This window comes from Pongo pygmaeus, chromosome 4 (genome assembly GCF_028885625.2).
Source record: "Pongo pygmaeus isolate AG05252 chromosome 4, NHGRI_mPonPyg2-v2.0_pri, whole genome shotgun sequence".
NCBI lineage: Eukaryota > Metazoa > Chordata > Mammalia > Primates > Hominidae > Pongo > Pongo pygmaeus.
Genome location: NC_072377.2, coordinates 64130749 through 64147702, shown reverse-complemented (window position 1 = coordinate 64147702; position 16954 = coordinate 64130749). Strand labels below are relative to the sequence as shown.

Below are 16954 nucleotides of genomic sequence, written 5' to 3'. Positions count from 1 at the left end.
TTGGAGTAACCTGGGACTTAAAAAACATACTGTTTTCTGGGTCCCAGCCCAGAGATTCCAATTTAGTTGGCTTGGGATGCAGCTTGGTCACTAGGATTTTTAAAAGCTGCCCAACCTACTGAAATGTGTAGCCAAGATTGAGAACTTTTCTCTATATCTAGTCTTCCTTCTAGATTTGTTTCCTTGTCCCTGCCTTGGGTTTTCCTTATTTTATTTATTTTTTTTTTGAGAAATAAGCAAGGTCCCCTCAATGTGCTGAGGCCTAGCAGTGACTCCTGATATCCCTGCTATTCCCAATATCAGCAGTCTCAATGTAACAAACAAGCAAATAAAATAGCACACTCTCTAACACCTCGGTTTTTAGTTATTCAGATGAGAACCGCCTTAAGTAGTTCTGATTATAGCTTCCCTAAAGTGGTGCTCTAAAGGTACTGAAAAATTGCTGTACAATTTAGTGGTAATCATTTCAGTGTAATTTGGACATAGAGTGAGACACCAAGAATTTCCAGAGGTTTCTTATAAATCACAGCACACTTGGCTAAGGAGTTTTTCAGTTTATTAGTTGGGGAAGTTCCAGAAAGCTGAGCACATTTTGAAAAGAGAAATTATGAATTTGAGTAAGGTTGATTTAGGATAATTTATCTTTTGTAATCATCTAGTTATTTTCTAGCATCTTCCATTGGATTGTGTGGATCACTGAAAGATTGTGGGGTCCGAGGTCAGAATTTAAATAGGTTTACCAGCTACATATGCCCTACCTTCCTCCTGGACTTTAAGATAGAAAACTAAATTCAGTTAAGTCCTATTGTGGGCTAGGCACAGTGGCTCATGACTGTAACCCCAGTCATGGGAGGCTAAAGTAGAGTGGGAGGATTGCTTGAACCCAAGAGTTCCAGATCAGCCTGGGTGACATAGTGAAGACCCTGTCTCTCAAAAAATAAAAAAGAATTAGCCAGGCATGGCGGTGCATGCCTATGGTTCCAGTTGCTTGGGAGGCTTGGATGGGAAGATTGCTTGAGTCCAAGAGGTCAAGGCTGCAGTGAGCTATGATCGTGCATGCTACTATTGCACTCCAGCCTGGGCAACAGAGGAAGATCCCACCTCTAAAAAAAAAAAAACACCTATTGCGTGACTCAAGATTGTACCAAGGGTATGATGACAGAAGTGGAGCTTGGTGGTTATGGAAGGTATGATGATGCTGCTATTACAATTTTTCCTGGTGGAAATTGTATAAATAGAAATTGGTTCCTTATGGCCAGAGCACATGGCTCCAAGTTCAGGGCTTCCACCACCGTACAATTTCACAGTGCAGTCAATGCCTTTCTCTCCCTTACCTGGGTTGGCAGTGAGAGACAAGGGTGATTTAAACTGAAAGGTTCATAGGAGTGAATCAGAGAATCTTAGAGTTCCCAAATCAGGCATGCTGGGGTCATTCAGGCTCAGTAGAAATCAAGAGCATGGTTCTTAAAATCCAAGGAGGTAGACTTTTCTGGCTAGGTTATATTGTTTCAGTCACTTCAGTCATCTTGTCTCTGAGAGTGGTACCACAACATATGATGTAGCATGGTCAATGCACCCAAACTCTTATGCTTGGTGACACAGAAATATCCCACAGAATGCAAACTCCGCCCATTAGCCATGGTAGATCTGCCTGCATTGATTTATCTAGACCTTTTGGGAAGTAATTATATGTCCTGCCAGGACTACATTCCACTTTCAGAGATAATTGGTTCCATTAGTATATTCTTTGTTAGGTGAAAGAATATCCTTTTTCATTTGACTTAAATTTATCTCTTTCTACTTCAAGAGACTATTTCCTTGAAGAAATTGTTTAATTAAGCCAGTATTTATCAAATCAATATGTTTCGAAGTATATAGACATAGAATGTGTCTTTTTGTCATTCTTCATTTTCCAAAAAGAGAAGTAACTACGCATTCATAGAACTTCATGTCCTTCCTTTATCCTCTGAGTTACACTCAGCCCTGTTTACATGTTCATAATATTTGAGTCTATTTCTGATACACAGTCCACACTTCAAGCTCCGTGAGAGGGAAGATACATGTTTTATGACTCTGCAGTATTATTATAGATATTTGTCAGATGAATAATCAAAAGAGCCATTAAATGAGAAAAGAAGGGAAGACAAATTATAGAGCTTGGTAAAATGGCAAAATATGAGAATATTTTGTACTTTCAGAAATTCTCATGGGGTTCGGTGCTGGAGAAGAGGGAAGGGTACGGGGGATGAATCTGGAATTTGGTAATACATATGTTCAGAGGCTATTATGATAATTGTTCGAATGGAGAGAATTGGGAATATTATCTGTTACTTGTTTTAGGAAGAAATATTAATGCAAATTAAAAACACTTTAAAATTGGCTCCTTACAAATTATTAATAATGACTTCTCCTCAGAAGCAATTTTAGTTTCTCTGCAGTCTTTGGTTCTCTGACTACATTTTTGGAAAATAGGAGTTTCTGCATTTTCCACCCTTTCCGAGCTTATAATAATGGTTCAAGTATTCTTTCACCTGTGGTTTCAAGGCAATACAAATCCATCCTCTTCTATAAATTTCTTTCTTTGTTCTTATTCCCAGATAAATTACTTCTATTTTAGGAAAATCTATCCTTAATTGTATCTCCAAATTTTTTTCTCATTTAACACAGTAGTTGTACATTTAAAACTTCAATTATGAGATTGTACATATATAAGTACCATACTATAAATTTAATATACAATTTAAAACATTCTTATATATTGTTATAGGTACATACATATAGACTAACTGTTAAAACACTCATGGAGGCTGGGTGCGATAGCTCACACCTGTAATCTCAGCACTTTGGGAGGCAGAGGTGGGCAGATCACAGGGTTAGGAGATTGAGACCATCCTGGCTAACACAGTGAAAGCCCGTCTCTACTAAAAATACAAAAAATTAGCCAGGCGTGGTGGCACGTGCCAGTAGTCCCAGCTACTTGGGAGGCTGAGGCAGGAGAATCGCTTGAACCCAGGGGGTGGAGGTTGCAGTGAGCCGAGATCACGCCACTGCACTCCAGCCTGGGCGACAGAACGAGACTCCATCAAAAAAAAAAAAAAAAAAAGCATGGGAAAATAACACCAGCTATAGGGCAATGCTCAGCTCTGGCAGCAATTCCCTACCCTCTCCAAACACTCGCTTCCCACAAAAGCCAGTGTTCTAGAAATTTAGTCATATAAAAGTCACAAAAATGTTTATTAAAAATGTAGATTCTAGCCTTCAACTTCAAAAACTCTGATGCAGCAGGTCTGAGTTGGGTTGATGAATGTGCATTTGAAAAAGAACCCCAGCCAATTCAGCTGCAGATGATTAGACCACTACTCTAAATCAGAAGTACTGAATATGCACAGCTGGCAGGTGGATGTTGGCGCCTGAAGCGCCAGTGTGAGGTCAGGCCTGGGACATGATTTGGCAGTCATTAGTCTGGAGGTGGAGTTAAAACCTTGGAGTGGATGGAAACATCCAAGGGAGGGTGTAGAGAGAGAGGAGTGGTGGACTAAGGATAGAAAGCCAGAGTGCAGGAGATGGATAAAGGAGGAGGAGTCTACCAAGGAAACTAAATGCAAGTCTGGAGAGGGAGGAGATGAACAGAGAGCACCACGTCATAAATGCTGATGAAGCAGCATTCAGTAAGGAGGGGTGCTCAAAGGATCAAATGAAACAAAATGGCCGAGAAAGGGAAAGCCAGAAAAATATTCTTTGTCTGTGTAGTCTATCTCAGGCACTACAATGTTTGCTCCTAGAAGGTAGGGTTATTTGTCATTGCATTCCCAGTAACTGGCATATTGTAAACACTTAATAAATGCTTGGTGAACTAAACTGGATTGGGACCGACAGCTGCCATACAAGAATTTTTAAAGAGCTCCATTACAACTTGGTTCCATCAAGGACCCTCATTAGGATGAGCAAATGTTGTACCGATAAAACAATCCACGATGGAGAATTAATTGCAACCAGATCGATAAAGCAGTTATTTTGAGCCATCTGCCAAGATGTGGTAATGACATTAAAAAAACAATGTGGAACCTTTGTGTGTATGTGATGGTATTCTGAAGAATAAAATGTACAAGTAATTAAAAAACAAAGCAAAGACCTTTACAATCTTTAAATTTAAATTGTGAGAGCATTTTTAAAAAATACAAATGGTCCCTCATGATCATTTGTAGAAGCATGTGTAGCCATAAGGAGAACAAGCCACATTAAACGAGGTAAATGACTCTCCAAGAATGCACATGTGTTGGTTGCTATGACAACAGTTGGGTTTTATGGAATAGAGAGCAAAAAATCAATTAGAAACCACTGGAAGAACTTGAACAGGAACATAAAACATTCTGCTTCACAATTTCAGGAACTTTGCTACATCTGTGTACTGAATGGAAAGGGTTTGTGTGTGTGCCAGTCGACGGAGCAGTGGGAAAGTCACCCTCTTGATGCATTCCCATCATCCTAACATCCCTTTTCACAACCTGGTCTTCTCAATATCCAAGTAATTTATTAGAGTGTTAAAAAATTTAGCCAGTTGCCTGCCTCCTATGTGTGAATGACATTAAACAATTCTTGGCTTGGAGATACGTATATTTTTTTTGAACCAAACAGTTTTCATTTTTATTCATAGAGACAGCCTACATCTGTGTAGCAGTTTTTTCCCCATCCTGGCATGTGCCCAGCTAGTTAAGAAAACACAGGAAGACAGGGAAGAGACCATCTTGGGAAGCCAACCTGCCAACCCTCTCCCACGTTTCCTCCCTCTCTTTCTTTGGGGATCTATTATTTTCCATTCTTATCTTTCCGAGGTCCTAAGAGGATTAAGAAAAAAAATTATCATTTTTTCAGACTCTTCATATTGTTTAATCGGTAGAGTGGGAAGAGGCCCTGTGGCAGAGATGGTAACTTCAAAAGCCACCACAGGAGACCGTACACCAGCCATGTAACTTTCTCCTGGGTGGCTCTAAGAATATTTGGTGGAAGGGTTCCTGTGGCCATCCAGGGATAGATTTTAGTCTAAGGAACTCATTAAGCTGTATTTAGATTAGTTATGAGATGATCAAGAGGAAGAGTGACCCAATGAGAGGGACTTTGCTTCTCTGACTCATGTTGCACAACACCAGCAGATTAATCCCAAATCATCCCCTTTATAACAGTGTTTTTCAAATTATAGACTGAGACACATTACTGCTTCTGGGGATCAACTTAGTGGGTTAGGACCACCATTTAAGAAAAGAGAAGAAAGAAAAGTAAGACAGAAAACAGAGTGAATCTCATCAAGTAAAGTTAAAATGTGTTTTGTAAAACTTTTGTTTTACAAAAGTTTTATATATGTATGTATTGGGATGCTAAATTGAAAGTATTTCTTACTGCAGGTCCTGGCCAAAAAGGTTAAAAGTCAAACTCTTCTTTGCTAAGAATGCCTCAATATTCTCAGTGGTCTACCAAAAACAAACAAACAAACAAAAAACAGAAAGAATTCCAACTCCTTCACCTCTAGGACTGGAGTTGTTCCCCAAATCCACAACTCAGTTCTGCAACTTTATGCTAGGTTCTCACTTTTCTATTCACTGTCCTCTCACCTTATGCTCATCTCAATGTCCATGCATGACTGTGCCCTTTACTCATAATGCCTCATCTCCTTTGTAGTTGCAAATTCTACTCTCCTTTAGAGACCATTCAAGCTGTATCTTGCCATTTCACCCATAAGATCTCCATCTCCCCTCATCACTCATCTCTTCCTCTTGGTGTATTCATTTCCACACCTGATCTCCCCAGGGGCCCTCTCTGCATTGCTCTTTATCTTCCTCCCATCACACTCCACTCCTACATCTCCTTCTGGCAATGTTTTTCCCCTTCCTGTGTCTGCCTCCCTCTCCCTGTTGCTTTCCTGTTGGCATCTGCCTTGCAGCTTATCTCCTCATTGACTTGTTTTTGTTGACTTGTATTTCTGCTTCCTTATGTATATCTCCAGCCTTCAGTGTCCACTCGATTGGGAACAACTTGAGCCTAGGGACTGTGAATTACTTTTTTGTATCCCCCATGATGTTTGGCATAATATAAAGCACACAACGAGTACCCAGTAAAAATTTCTTGACTCAGTCAATCAATCTTCAATCATCAATCCCTCCTTTGTATTAAATCTCTACCCTACTCACTCCAGCATTTTTCTCTTTAGATACAATGTTTTGTGTTTGAAATGGCTTTGCCATTTCTGAAACTTTCTCATATCTATTATCTCACTTGATCTTATCTACAAGGACTTGGTTAAATAGGCACGGGCTATGATACTCATTCTGGAGAGATGGGGTGACTAAGTCTCAAAGGGATTTGTAACAGTAACATGGCTTATCAGTGATGTCACTAGAATCAGAATCTAGGATGTGACCTATTCTGTGCCATTATCCTCCTCCAATGGAAACTTGAGAACAATAATCACACAATAAAATAAAGTGCTCACTGAATGCAAAATAGAGTACGGGGGAAAAAAAACAAAAATAGCAGACAAGGCATAACCTGTGTTTCTCATGGAATAAGAATTTAAATACCTTGTACTAAGACCAAAATTCTGAGTATCATTTTTGCTTCTGTAATTGCGCTTGAGCTCTCATGATGCCATAGTAAGTGGGAGAAAATATATTGTCCACTTAGGGAGGATTATGTTGCTTTCCACTGTTAGACTGACAAACATTTCATTAACTCCACCCTGACAATTAGCTCGGACTCTGTACAGAGTTACATATAATAAGCAAATTATCTTTCTTTTTAACTTATTAATTTGTTTCTTACCAAGCTGTTCTCCTAAATGTTGACCTCGCTCAGTTGAGATGACCCGCTCGTCTTCCATGTCACACTTGTTTCCAACCAGAATAACCTGGGCGTTGTCCCAAGAGTATGTTTTGATTTGAGTTGACCTGAAAGAAAAAGAAGCATGACATAATCAGAGGAAAGCAGAACAGCATAAAATGAAGGAGAAGAAATACATTCCACAGATGATGATGGTAGCAAAAGGAAAAAAAAAAACCCACGAAGTCCAAATGCCTGACATTTAGAGTTAATTAGTTGAGTGCAATTTTACCCTTCAGATACTCATCAGAGATTGCATGAGTCAAAAATCAAGGGAAGAGTGGTGTACTAATAATTCTTTTGTATTTAATGAGATTGATACCACTACTGATTGTTCCTTTCCTCTTTTACCCCACCTTATGTAATACCTTTACAGTAGGATAGCCAACCATCCTGGCTTCCCCAAGACTTTCCCAGTTTAAGCAGTAACAGTCCCATGTCCTGAGAAACCCCTCCGTTTCAGGCAAACTGAGATGGCTGCCCAACCTATTTACAGCCCATCACACAAAAACAATATTTTCCCTTATCACAGTAACAACTTAAAGAGCTAAAGCAATGGGGCTTAGGAAATCTGGGAGAAGTGATAATTTTTTAAAAAAAGAATTATGAGAGCTAATATGTTCATGCCTTACCTTTATAAGAGAAAAATGTCAGGTTGATTAATGTCAAAATTATAATACAATGATTTGGCAATTTAAGTTGCTATAAACAGGATATTTAGAATTTAGAATAAGCCTCCAGTATGATTCATGACACAAATAACCAACTTTTGATTTTGGAACTTAGATAATAAATGTAATAATTTGCTTCTGCAGGGTATTGTTTTTTTAAACCTGCTTAGCCAATAAGTTTATTGTTTTTATTTGAAAAATCATCCTAGAACATTGTTTTAGCTCTCAGAGCCTGCTCCTGAGCTCTGAGGAAGCTTCCCTTCTTTTGAGCTACCTGATCTTTCCTCTGGGCATGGGACATTTTGGGATGTTTCCACCTGTTGTTTTTAACTTCTTTCTTGGATTTCTCATAGTTTGGATTCTCTTGTATAGCAACATGAGCTTTTTTGTTTTATTTATTCATTTATTTGAGACAAGGTCTCACTCTGTCACCCAGGCTGGAGTGCAGTGGCATGATCTTGGCTCACTGCAGCCTCAACCTCCTGGGCTCAAGCGATTCTCCCGCCTCAGCCCCCTGAGTAGCTGGAACAACAGGTGCACACCACCATGCCTGGGTAATTTTTATAAATTGTTTTTGCAGAAACAGGGTTTTGCCATGTTGTCCAGGCTGGTCTCAAACTCCTGGGCTCAAGCAATCCACCCACCTCAAGCCTCCCAAAGTGCTGGGACTGTGAGCCACCGTGCCCAGCCAATATGAGTTTTATTGTATATCTCCTCCATCAGGTCTGAAGTTACGCTGTTCTTTATGAATGGAAAGAACCGTTTCTTGTAAGCATCTTCATCTGCTTCCATTAGGTAATGCATGTAATCTGCGTCATTCTGACCCATGATGTGTTTCCCATGCACTTCTGCATTAAATTCCTTGCTTTCAGAATCACAAGCAGGGAATCATCTGGTACTATGAGGGACAGAACAGCCTTCATCAACAGCTCCCTTCAAGGCCCCAAAAACTTTATTGCCAGTGATGGTTCTGGCAAGGCCTACATCCAAATAGCAGGTGAAGTCACCAGGCTGACCATCAATGCTTTCCACATTGCATTAATCTCCAGTCATCTCCACTTGGCCTTCATAGATCCTGTCCATGCCAAACCTACCGAGAAGCCTGTGGGCCAGCGGCAGGCCAGTATAATGTGCTGCAGCGTAATTTGTCAGGCCAACCTTCACACCTTATTTTGGTAGTTCATGTACCATGTACATATGCTGCGCAGACTACCATATCCCCTTCTATATGGGCATAAGTAATCTGACAAATCATATATCTGTTTGTTACACAGACTATCACCCTGTATTTGAGTGTGTTGTATTTATTTTTATCCTGTATCACGGAGTGTTTCTGAGTATAGTAATCAGTTCTACCCTCTTGTCATTTCCTAAATTTCACTTGGTATCTCTTGAATAGACCTTATTCTTAGCAACTTTAACAAACCCCATTCTGCAGAACAAAGACCCTCATCCATGGCTTGACACAGACCTGCAGGCCCAGCAATGCCAGGCAGAGAAAAAGCGCAGGTGTTTTTCTAAACACTTAATATCTGTTGCACTAATTTAATCCTTAGAATAACTTAAGGAGAATATTATTACGCCCATTTTACAGTGGAGGAAAATGAGGCATATAGAGTGGTTAATTGCCCAAGATCACTCAGCCAGTAAAGTGGCAAATGTGGGAGTCACGTTCTGGCAGTATGGCTCTCAAGCCTGTGCTTTAAAACATGTTTCCATGATACTCATTAAAAGTTCAAAAACTGAAGTTCTTGTGCATTTATTGTTATCTAGAGGAAGCTATGTTTTTTAATTCTCTCTTTATATCAGCCACATTTTTATTTGAGAACAGTCTAAGATAGGTGGGAAAGACATATTACCTGGTGGTGGTCAGGAGAGAAATATTGAAATGTTGAAATGTAAACAAATGATTAAAGTTTGAAAAAAACCAGATTTGTAACATGTCAAAAAGTAAAGGGAATGGTGTTACAAACAATAGTCAAGTGAAGGATCATTGAATAGAAAATGGCAATGAGCTGTTCTCAACTTGAAGAGGGAATAAAAAGCAAATATTATAGCTTTTTAAACTACAGCAGGAGAGTTTTCTTTTTTTTTCTTTTTTTAATTATTATCATTATTATTATTATTATTATTATTATACTTTAGGCTCTATGGTACATGTGTGCAATGTGCAGGTAAGTTACATATGTATACATGTGCCATGCTGGTGCGCTGCATAGACTGGATTAAGAAAATGTGGCACATATACACCATGGAATACTATGCAGCCATAAAAAATGATGAGTTCATGTCCTTTGTAGGGACATGGATGAAATTGGAAATCATCATTCTCAGTAAACTATCGTAAGAACAAAAAACCAAACACCGCATATTCTCACTCATAGGTGGGAATTGAACAATGAGAACAGCAGGAGAGTTTTCAATGAGCTATGATCACTGTTTCTCCTTCCTGAGAAGAAAGGAAAGAGTGAAGAGGCAGATAGGGTTTTATTTCAGCATATTCCCCTGAACCAAGTAAATCTAAGTTTTCAAATGAGATTAAATTAACTGGGGAAATATATTCTTGATTCCACCTGGACATCTCAGAGTCACAGCATATTTTATTAGAACAATATGACCTTTCTAATTCTGATACCTAAGTTAATAATATATTCCCTTAGCAACAGTGAGATTTGGCAGGACTGGAGAAATAAAGACAGAACTTCTAAACTCTATACTTTTTCCTCACTTATTCTTATATATGGAGAATATGAAAAATGATGCATTCATAATGAATTAGGGTGTAAAATAAATTCCACTCTTGGAAACACTTTAAGTAACAAATGCTAATATATTTTTACAAACGAAGTCAAAAGTTTCTTTTAAAGGATCTCACATCTGATCAGATTTCTTTATGTAATTAAAAGAAATGATCTGTTTGTTCCTATAGGTCTTGTAAGCCAGGCGCTTGGAAAGGCCCTGGGCAGGGAGCACTTATGTTAACAGAAAAAAGTTCTAATCCTGGTAGTAAAGCTAGAAATCAGATACCCAGAGTGAGATTGGTGACAAGGGGTTCACCAGAGAGTGTCACAGTTGTGTAAGGAAGGAGCTGGGGCCAGGGTGTTAATGACCCAGCTTCTGAGTTTCCTGAGGACAAATGAGTGCTTGAGGAAATCTGGCACTCTTCTGACCTGGGCCAGTACATCCTACTGCACCCCTGACTGTATAAACCCAAGTCAGGGTGTGCTTTTGTGAAGGTCAGGAAGGTGCATAACTCACAACCTACTAGCTGATTCATGTCCCTTAACCAAATTAATGGAACGCTTGCTTCTACCACTAAATACATCTGAGTATCTCAGTTCTGCTGACATAATAATAACCCACGGGGTCTCAGGCTGCTGTAATAGGTTATACATTTACACACATACAACATTCCCTGCTCCTCAATGATTTATAAAAATATATGACCAAGAAGAATATACTTATTTGGCCATGATTATATGAGATCTATCCTCTTCATTTGCTCTTATATAAGAAATATTTCAATGTCACCTTAAATGTTCTAAATTGTCAGGGAAATAATGCAAAATGAATATTTTCTACAATTACTAGGGAATTACAAAGAATCGTTATTTTGAAAGCTTAGAGAGCCAAAGGAGTCCAGTTTTCTTTTTAATGAAATAAAATTTGTGGTCTAGAGCATTTGTGCTAAGATGAACACAAGACTGATTTGCCATTAGAGTTGGTTAATTTTATGATTGAAATTGGGGTTGCAAATGTTCAATGTTTGGCTTTGGTTTTGACTACTTGGACTTCCTGATGTTGTTCTGCATCAGCAGAGCAGGGAAGGGAGCTTTAGGCACTGTCCCACCATCAGCAAGAGGAGATCAATACCATGCTGGCTGATTTGTGAATTACCACCTATCATAAAACCTAACATAAATGATAAGATCAAAACTATTTTATAATGGCCAGGAAAAAAAGGTTGTAGCAAATTAAAGTATGTCAGCTTCTTGTTGCTTTGAAATTCCTTTCATGTATTCTGAAAGATTGAGCTTTTTTTTTTTTTTAAGTTTCTGTGCTTAGTGCATGGTAGGTTAACATACAAGATCTGTTTGTATATTCCCTTCTTAGGTCCTGTAGAACACTATGTTGTTGCCTTGCAAGAAAATGTAAAATGATGATCATTACTCCAAAATGAGTATTCATGTCACTAAAATGAAATTTATACCTCTTTCTGCATACACAATAACTTTCTATCCATGTACCAATAACTGTATGACTTTGGCAATATAAGCAGCTATGACCAAGTTAGTGCATGTACGAGCAATGAAATCTACATTTGGTATTGCTGCATAGTGATCATAAGAAGCCATTGATGAAAAGGCATATCTCAATGTCACAGATTTTTTTTTTTTGAGATGGAGTCTTGCTGTGTTGCCCAGGTTGGAGTGCAGTGGCTCACTGCAACCTTCGCCTTCCAGTTTCAAGCGATTCTCATGCCACAGCCTCCCCAGTAGGTAGGTTTACAGGCACGCACCACAACACCCAGCTAATTTTTGTATTTTTTTTAAGTAGAGACAGGATTTCACCATGTTGGCTAGGCTGGTCTTGAACTCCTTACCTTAAGTGATCTGCCTGCCTCCACCTCCCAAAGTGCTGGGATTACAGGCGCAAGCCACCGTGCCCAGCCATAGATGGGTAAGTAAGAAAAACTGTGCATCTTAGAATTCGTAAAATGCTATTGTGTTCTTGATATTTCTTTTATGTAGGAAGATCCAGGTTGAAATAAGAGCTCAGAGTATTCTTTTAACCAAGGAAAACTTAGAGATGAGGAAGTATAAACTCCATGAGTTGAGAAAGACCTAGAGTTATGCATATTTTGTCTACACTGTAATAGGAATTAGCATCAGAAGAATGTTGGGATAGTAATTCAGTTCCCATCCCTTCCAACTCAGACTCAACAATTTATTCCGCCAGTTTGAGAAAGCTCTAATACTTAGTGAGTATGGGGAAGTCGTTCTGAATTGTTTAGTTCAGTATCTTCATCTGTAAAATGAGGCTATTATTTTACATGTTCTGGGGCTGTTGTAGGCCAAATATGGTTTTAGGTAGGGCCACACTGTACTTTTTAAGTTGCAACATCTCGTTACACATAGAACACATTATTAGTCTCCTCTTGGGCAGCCAGCGGCTCCTCTTCCCAAATCCAGCTTAATTCATCATTTCTAATTCCTATAATTGAAATAATAATTGGATTTTTTTCATTAAAGAGTCTCAAATTTTGTTTTCAAGTTCATATCTCCAGGCTGAGGTTCTATACAAATAAATTTCTAACTGGGAGTAAATGACCTTCCCCTTATGTGTCATCAGGGGTATGACACATGTTTGTTGAATCCTCCTTTCACATGGTATTTATATGTATTTACCTTTTCACCATTGGATGTATTTTGTGAAATTTCTTATTTGAGGAATGCATTTCCAATCATCTCATGAGAGAGACTGTCTTATTTCTTTGTTGGGTAGAGACACACACTGAAAGCGAGTGGCTGTCACCAAACAGTATACATGTGAAAAGATGATTTATTTCTGAATCACTGCAAAAGATCCTTTGGGATTTACTGTTAATCTCAACAAGATTAATGGAATCAGAAGCCATATGCTGGTCACCATGGTTACTCTGCAAATGGCAGTTAACTCAGACCTTACCAGTACCAGATCATAGTTACTAAAAAGCCTGTTATTTACCTGCCATTTAGCTAAAACAAAACAAAACAAAACAAATACCTCAAGCTTTCTCTCAACATTTATGTATAAACGTAAAAGAGAAAGAGAGGAGGAAAGCATAATTTATCCCCATTTCAGTTCTTATCAAATATTAAAGTGGAGTCTCAAAAAAAGCTGGGATGAGACATCAAGATAAAAGAGCTTTTGATATTTTATGATGTTTCACACATAAACAATTGAACTCTGCACAGAATAAAATAATTTAAGTCTGAAGAGCTATAAACAAGTGAACAAACCACATTTCTACAATATTTCTAGTATTCCTTCTCTTCTGTTCTGGGTGTGTTAAGTAATCGCCTATGAGTTCAGCCTCTTCTCATGGAGAATGACGGACTTTTGCTTAATCACAATGTTCTGAAAAACAGTGCACACAATGCACCTCAGTGACCCACAAAAACAATTGTCTATTAGGGTCTGATTTGGGATGTATGTGGGAATATGAGGTATCAGAGAGAATATGACTCACTCTTCCTCACCCAGTGAAGCTCGAACAGATCTTAATAGCAGGCCCTTTCTAATTCTGGAAGCTACTATTGCTCTACTGCATCCATTTCCTTTATTCTTTTTAATATTTGGGAGCTTTGGCTTTTTAGTATCACAGCCTACTTCAAGTTTGTAAAGAAACTTCCCAACCTGCTTTTGCTCTTCACATACAATTGGCCCTTTTGTTATTTTTTTCACTTAATTTAATCATTTATTTATTCATTTTTTTTCAACCTTCAGAGATTTTTTAAAAATTAGCCCAACTCAGAAACATTACATTAGAACCTCTAGAGTCTTCATCAGAGGTATTAAAAAGAAATCTCCAGGTGATTTGTATATGCTATCAGAGCTGAGTATTATTAGGATGATTCCCTCCAACTACTTTTCTTTTTAGTTTCTAAATAATCTATTTCTTTATTTCCTAGCTAACACCACAAAGTGCTTGCAGATGATTTACAAAGACATATACAAAATAAAAAAATTTCATGAGAGTAATACTAAGAAACCAGAAATAGGAACATAATAAAGTCTGATTAGTTACAAATGCTATAAATGCTAATAGGTAGTTTTAGGAAGTTGAGGGGGTAGGCCTTTTATATGTATATTAACTGATTTATAAATAACACATTAAAAAAGGAAAAATTTAAAAAGATATCCTTAAAAATGCTCTTTAATATTTGATATAATATTTTATTATTTAGAAGAATAGGTTCATATTTTTTGGTGCAATTGCTACATTCTTAATAAAAATTCTAACAATAGTGAAAAGCTAAAGAAAAAAGGATCAGAAATCTCGCTATCTCCACTATTAACATTTTGGTGAAAATCCAATAGTAGGTTGTATTACAGTTCTTACTTAGTCATTATTTCCTTCCCTGTAGGTATACTATATTACCTTGCCCTACTAACTTTGGATCTGGCCAATGGAATATAAGGAGATTTGACCTGTGCCGCTGTGATTAACAGACATCAGAGGCATGGTGAGCTTCCATCAGCCCTCTTGGGTTCTTATTCTTCATCTTGGGAAGGGCCCATCCCAGAAAGGGGTTGCTCTGTCAGTTTGTCCCAGAAATGAGACGCCCCAAGGAACCCAGCTGAGTTCTGCAGACACCAACAAATGTCAGCCAAACCTAGAAAAGTCCAGTTTAACATAGCACCCTTCATATGGCCTTGGCTTACCTTTCTAGCTTCTAGCTTCAACTTTCTAGCTTCTAGTTTCATCTCTTGCTACCCTCCATCTTCCTTCCAATTCTGATATGGGCTTTTTAATTTCTTTGATTTTCCCATACATTCTGTATTTTCAGCAAGTTAGGCCTGTCACTATAGGTGGTTTCAGGTTTTGTGAGGTCTAAAAATCACAAAAATTTGAGGGCCCAATTTAAGAAAAATGCAAATTACAAATACAAAATTAAGTATGGGATATTTTGTACCAGATACTATCTATATCCCCCAGGCCTTACCACTTCTGTGCTTGTTGGCTGATTTCCAACTGTCAGTATCTGCAACTCTTTGCTTTACAGCTTTCACCAAAGCAATGGAAGGTCACTGCCTCCATCAAGGAAGGTAAAATATAAAAGGAAAATAACACACTCAGGAGCGGACCTGAGCCAATGCCTGACAGAAGTTGGAGTATAAATACCCCAGCTCCCTTTCTCCTCAGGTTGTTACCATACTGATTCTCAGAATTTTTAAGAAAGATTAAGCTCTGATAACCCATAATGGTAGCTGGCTTGAACACAGACCTTTTATTGGCTGTCTTCCCTTTCACAGCCCACTTACCCTCCTGCTACGGGTATTTCTTGCACTTCCCATATAAACTACTTGTGTGCAAACTCCTGTCTCAGAGCCTGCTCTGGGGGAATTACTAAGACACTAAGAGGGGATTTGTCTTAGTAAGGGGCCCAAAGTTTAGCTGTGTTCTGGACCTGGCAGTATGGCTGAAAAGCACTGATTATTAAATAATTTCATCCTTTTTTCAAAGAGCCAGTTTATGGCTATACCACTAAACTTAAGCTTCATTAGTTTTGCAAGAAATCACCTGTAGCCATCACATGTACCATCCGTCTAAAACACATTTATGGCTTCTGTGTCAGGCCCTCTTACTCTCTTCCTTCTTCCTCTGGGTTAGTTGCCACTCATGCAGGCCCACATATGCCTTGCACATCACTCACTATAACTTTTTCACTTATTCACATCCCCTCTTGACTATAGGCACCATGAGGACAGAGATCTCAACTGTGTGTTGATCATTAAGTCTCCAGCATTCAGCAAAATATATGGCACATGGAAGGTACTCAAACAATAATGTAGAATTAGATATTGAATGAATGAGTGAATGATAGACTGAATATGGCAAAAATGCCTGACTCAGAATATAAGCACAAAACAAAAGAAGAATTACCATCTTATGTGATGCCAGTGCCCCAATGCATCCATTTTAGGATGTGTTGCTGGCAGCTTCCTCCACAGAACCTTTTATACCCTGACCCTGTCCGCGGTAAGGGAAGGCAAGTGTTCACCCCATCACAGTCTGCAAAGGACATCTGCATGACTGGCTATTCATCCCCAGTCTGGAGAAGTCACATTTTCCTTTCTGATCTAGAACCGACAGTTAGGATGAGGATATCTTAGGAGTTACTTAGCACCTTGACATTGTGGAAGAGCTGCTTTGGAAGGACCCCAGTCCAGCACCTTCATTTTGGAGATGACAAAGCTGAAACTCCAAATGTGAGTGCCTGAGATGGCTCAACTACTTAGTGGCCAATGTGAGTCTATATCCCAAGTCTCCTGTGAATGCTTGTCCTCAATGTGCTGTCTGCTCGCACAGGAGGGAAAGTGCCTACATTGTGTTGAATGTGGAACTTGGTAAGAAATTCATATGCTTGATTATCTTTTAAAGTAGAAAACAATATATCTCCTGGGAAAACCAAAAATGCTTGAATCTGCATAGATCTAGGAGGGTCAATTCAGCTGCATGTGGAAGCAAGCAGAACTGGATGTTCTGGAAGGATCTGTTTGATCCACCTCTCCGTGGATCTGTTGCAGAGAGCCAGTACTGAGAACGTATTTCGAGAGCTCAAGAAGCAGTGTTCTTCATCCACCTAGTCCTGGAACTACCTTGCACCACATCCAATTCTCCCTTATTAGTCTAAATCTAAACTTAG

At 38.7% G+C, this 16954-nt stretch overlaps 1 protein-coding gene and 1 pseudogene across 2 annotated transcripts in view; both read right to left on the bottom strand.

The window, feature by feature from the left end:
* The window catches only part of RAB3C (RAB3C, member RAS oncogene family), a 290956-nt gene that overhangs the window by 24714 nt on the left and 249288 nt on the right, over window positions 1-16954 (bottom strand). For both annotated transcript variants that reach the window (XM_054489820.2, XM_054489821.2), the window contains exon 4: window positions 6814-6938. In XM_054489820.2, the coding sequence (XP_054345795.1) occupies window positions 6814-6938 (125 nt within the window). The remainder of the gene's footprint in view (window positions 1-6813; window positions 6939-16954) is intronic.
* Window positions 7747-8972, bottom strand: LOC134739626 (large ribosomal subunit protein uL18-like; annotated as a pseudogene).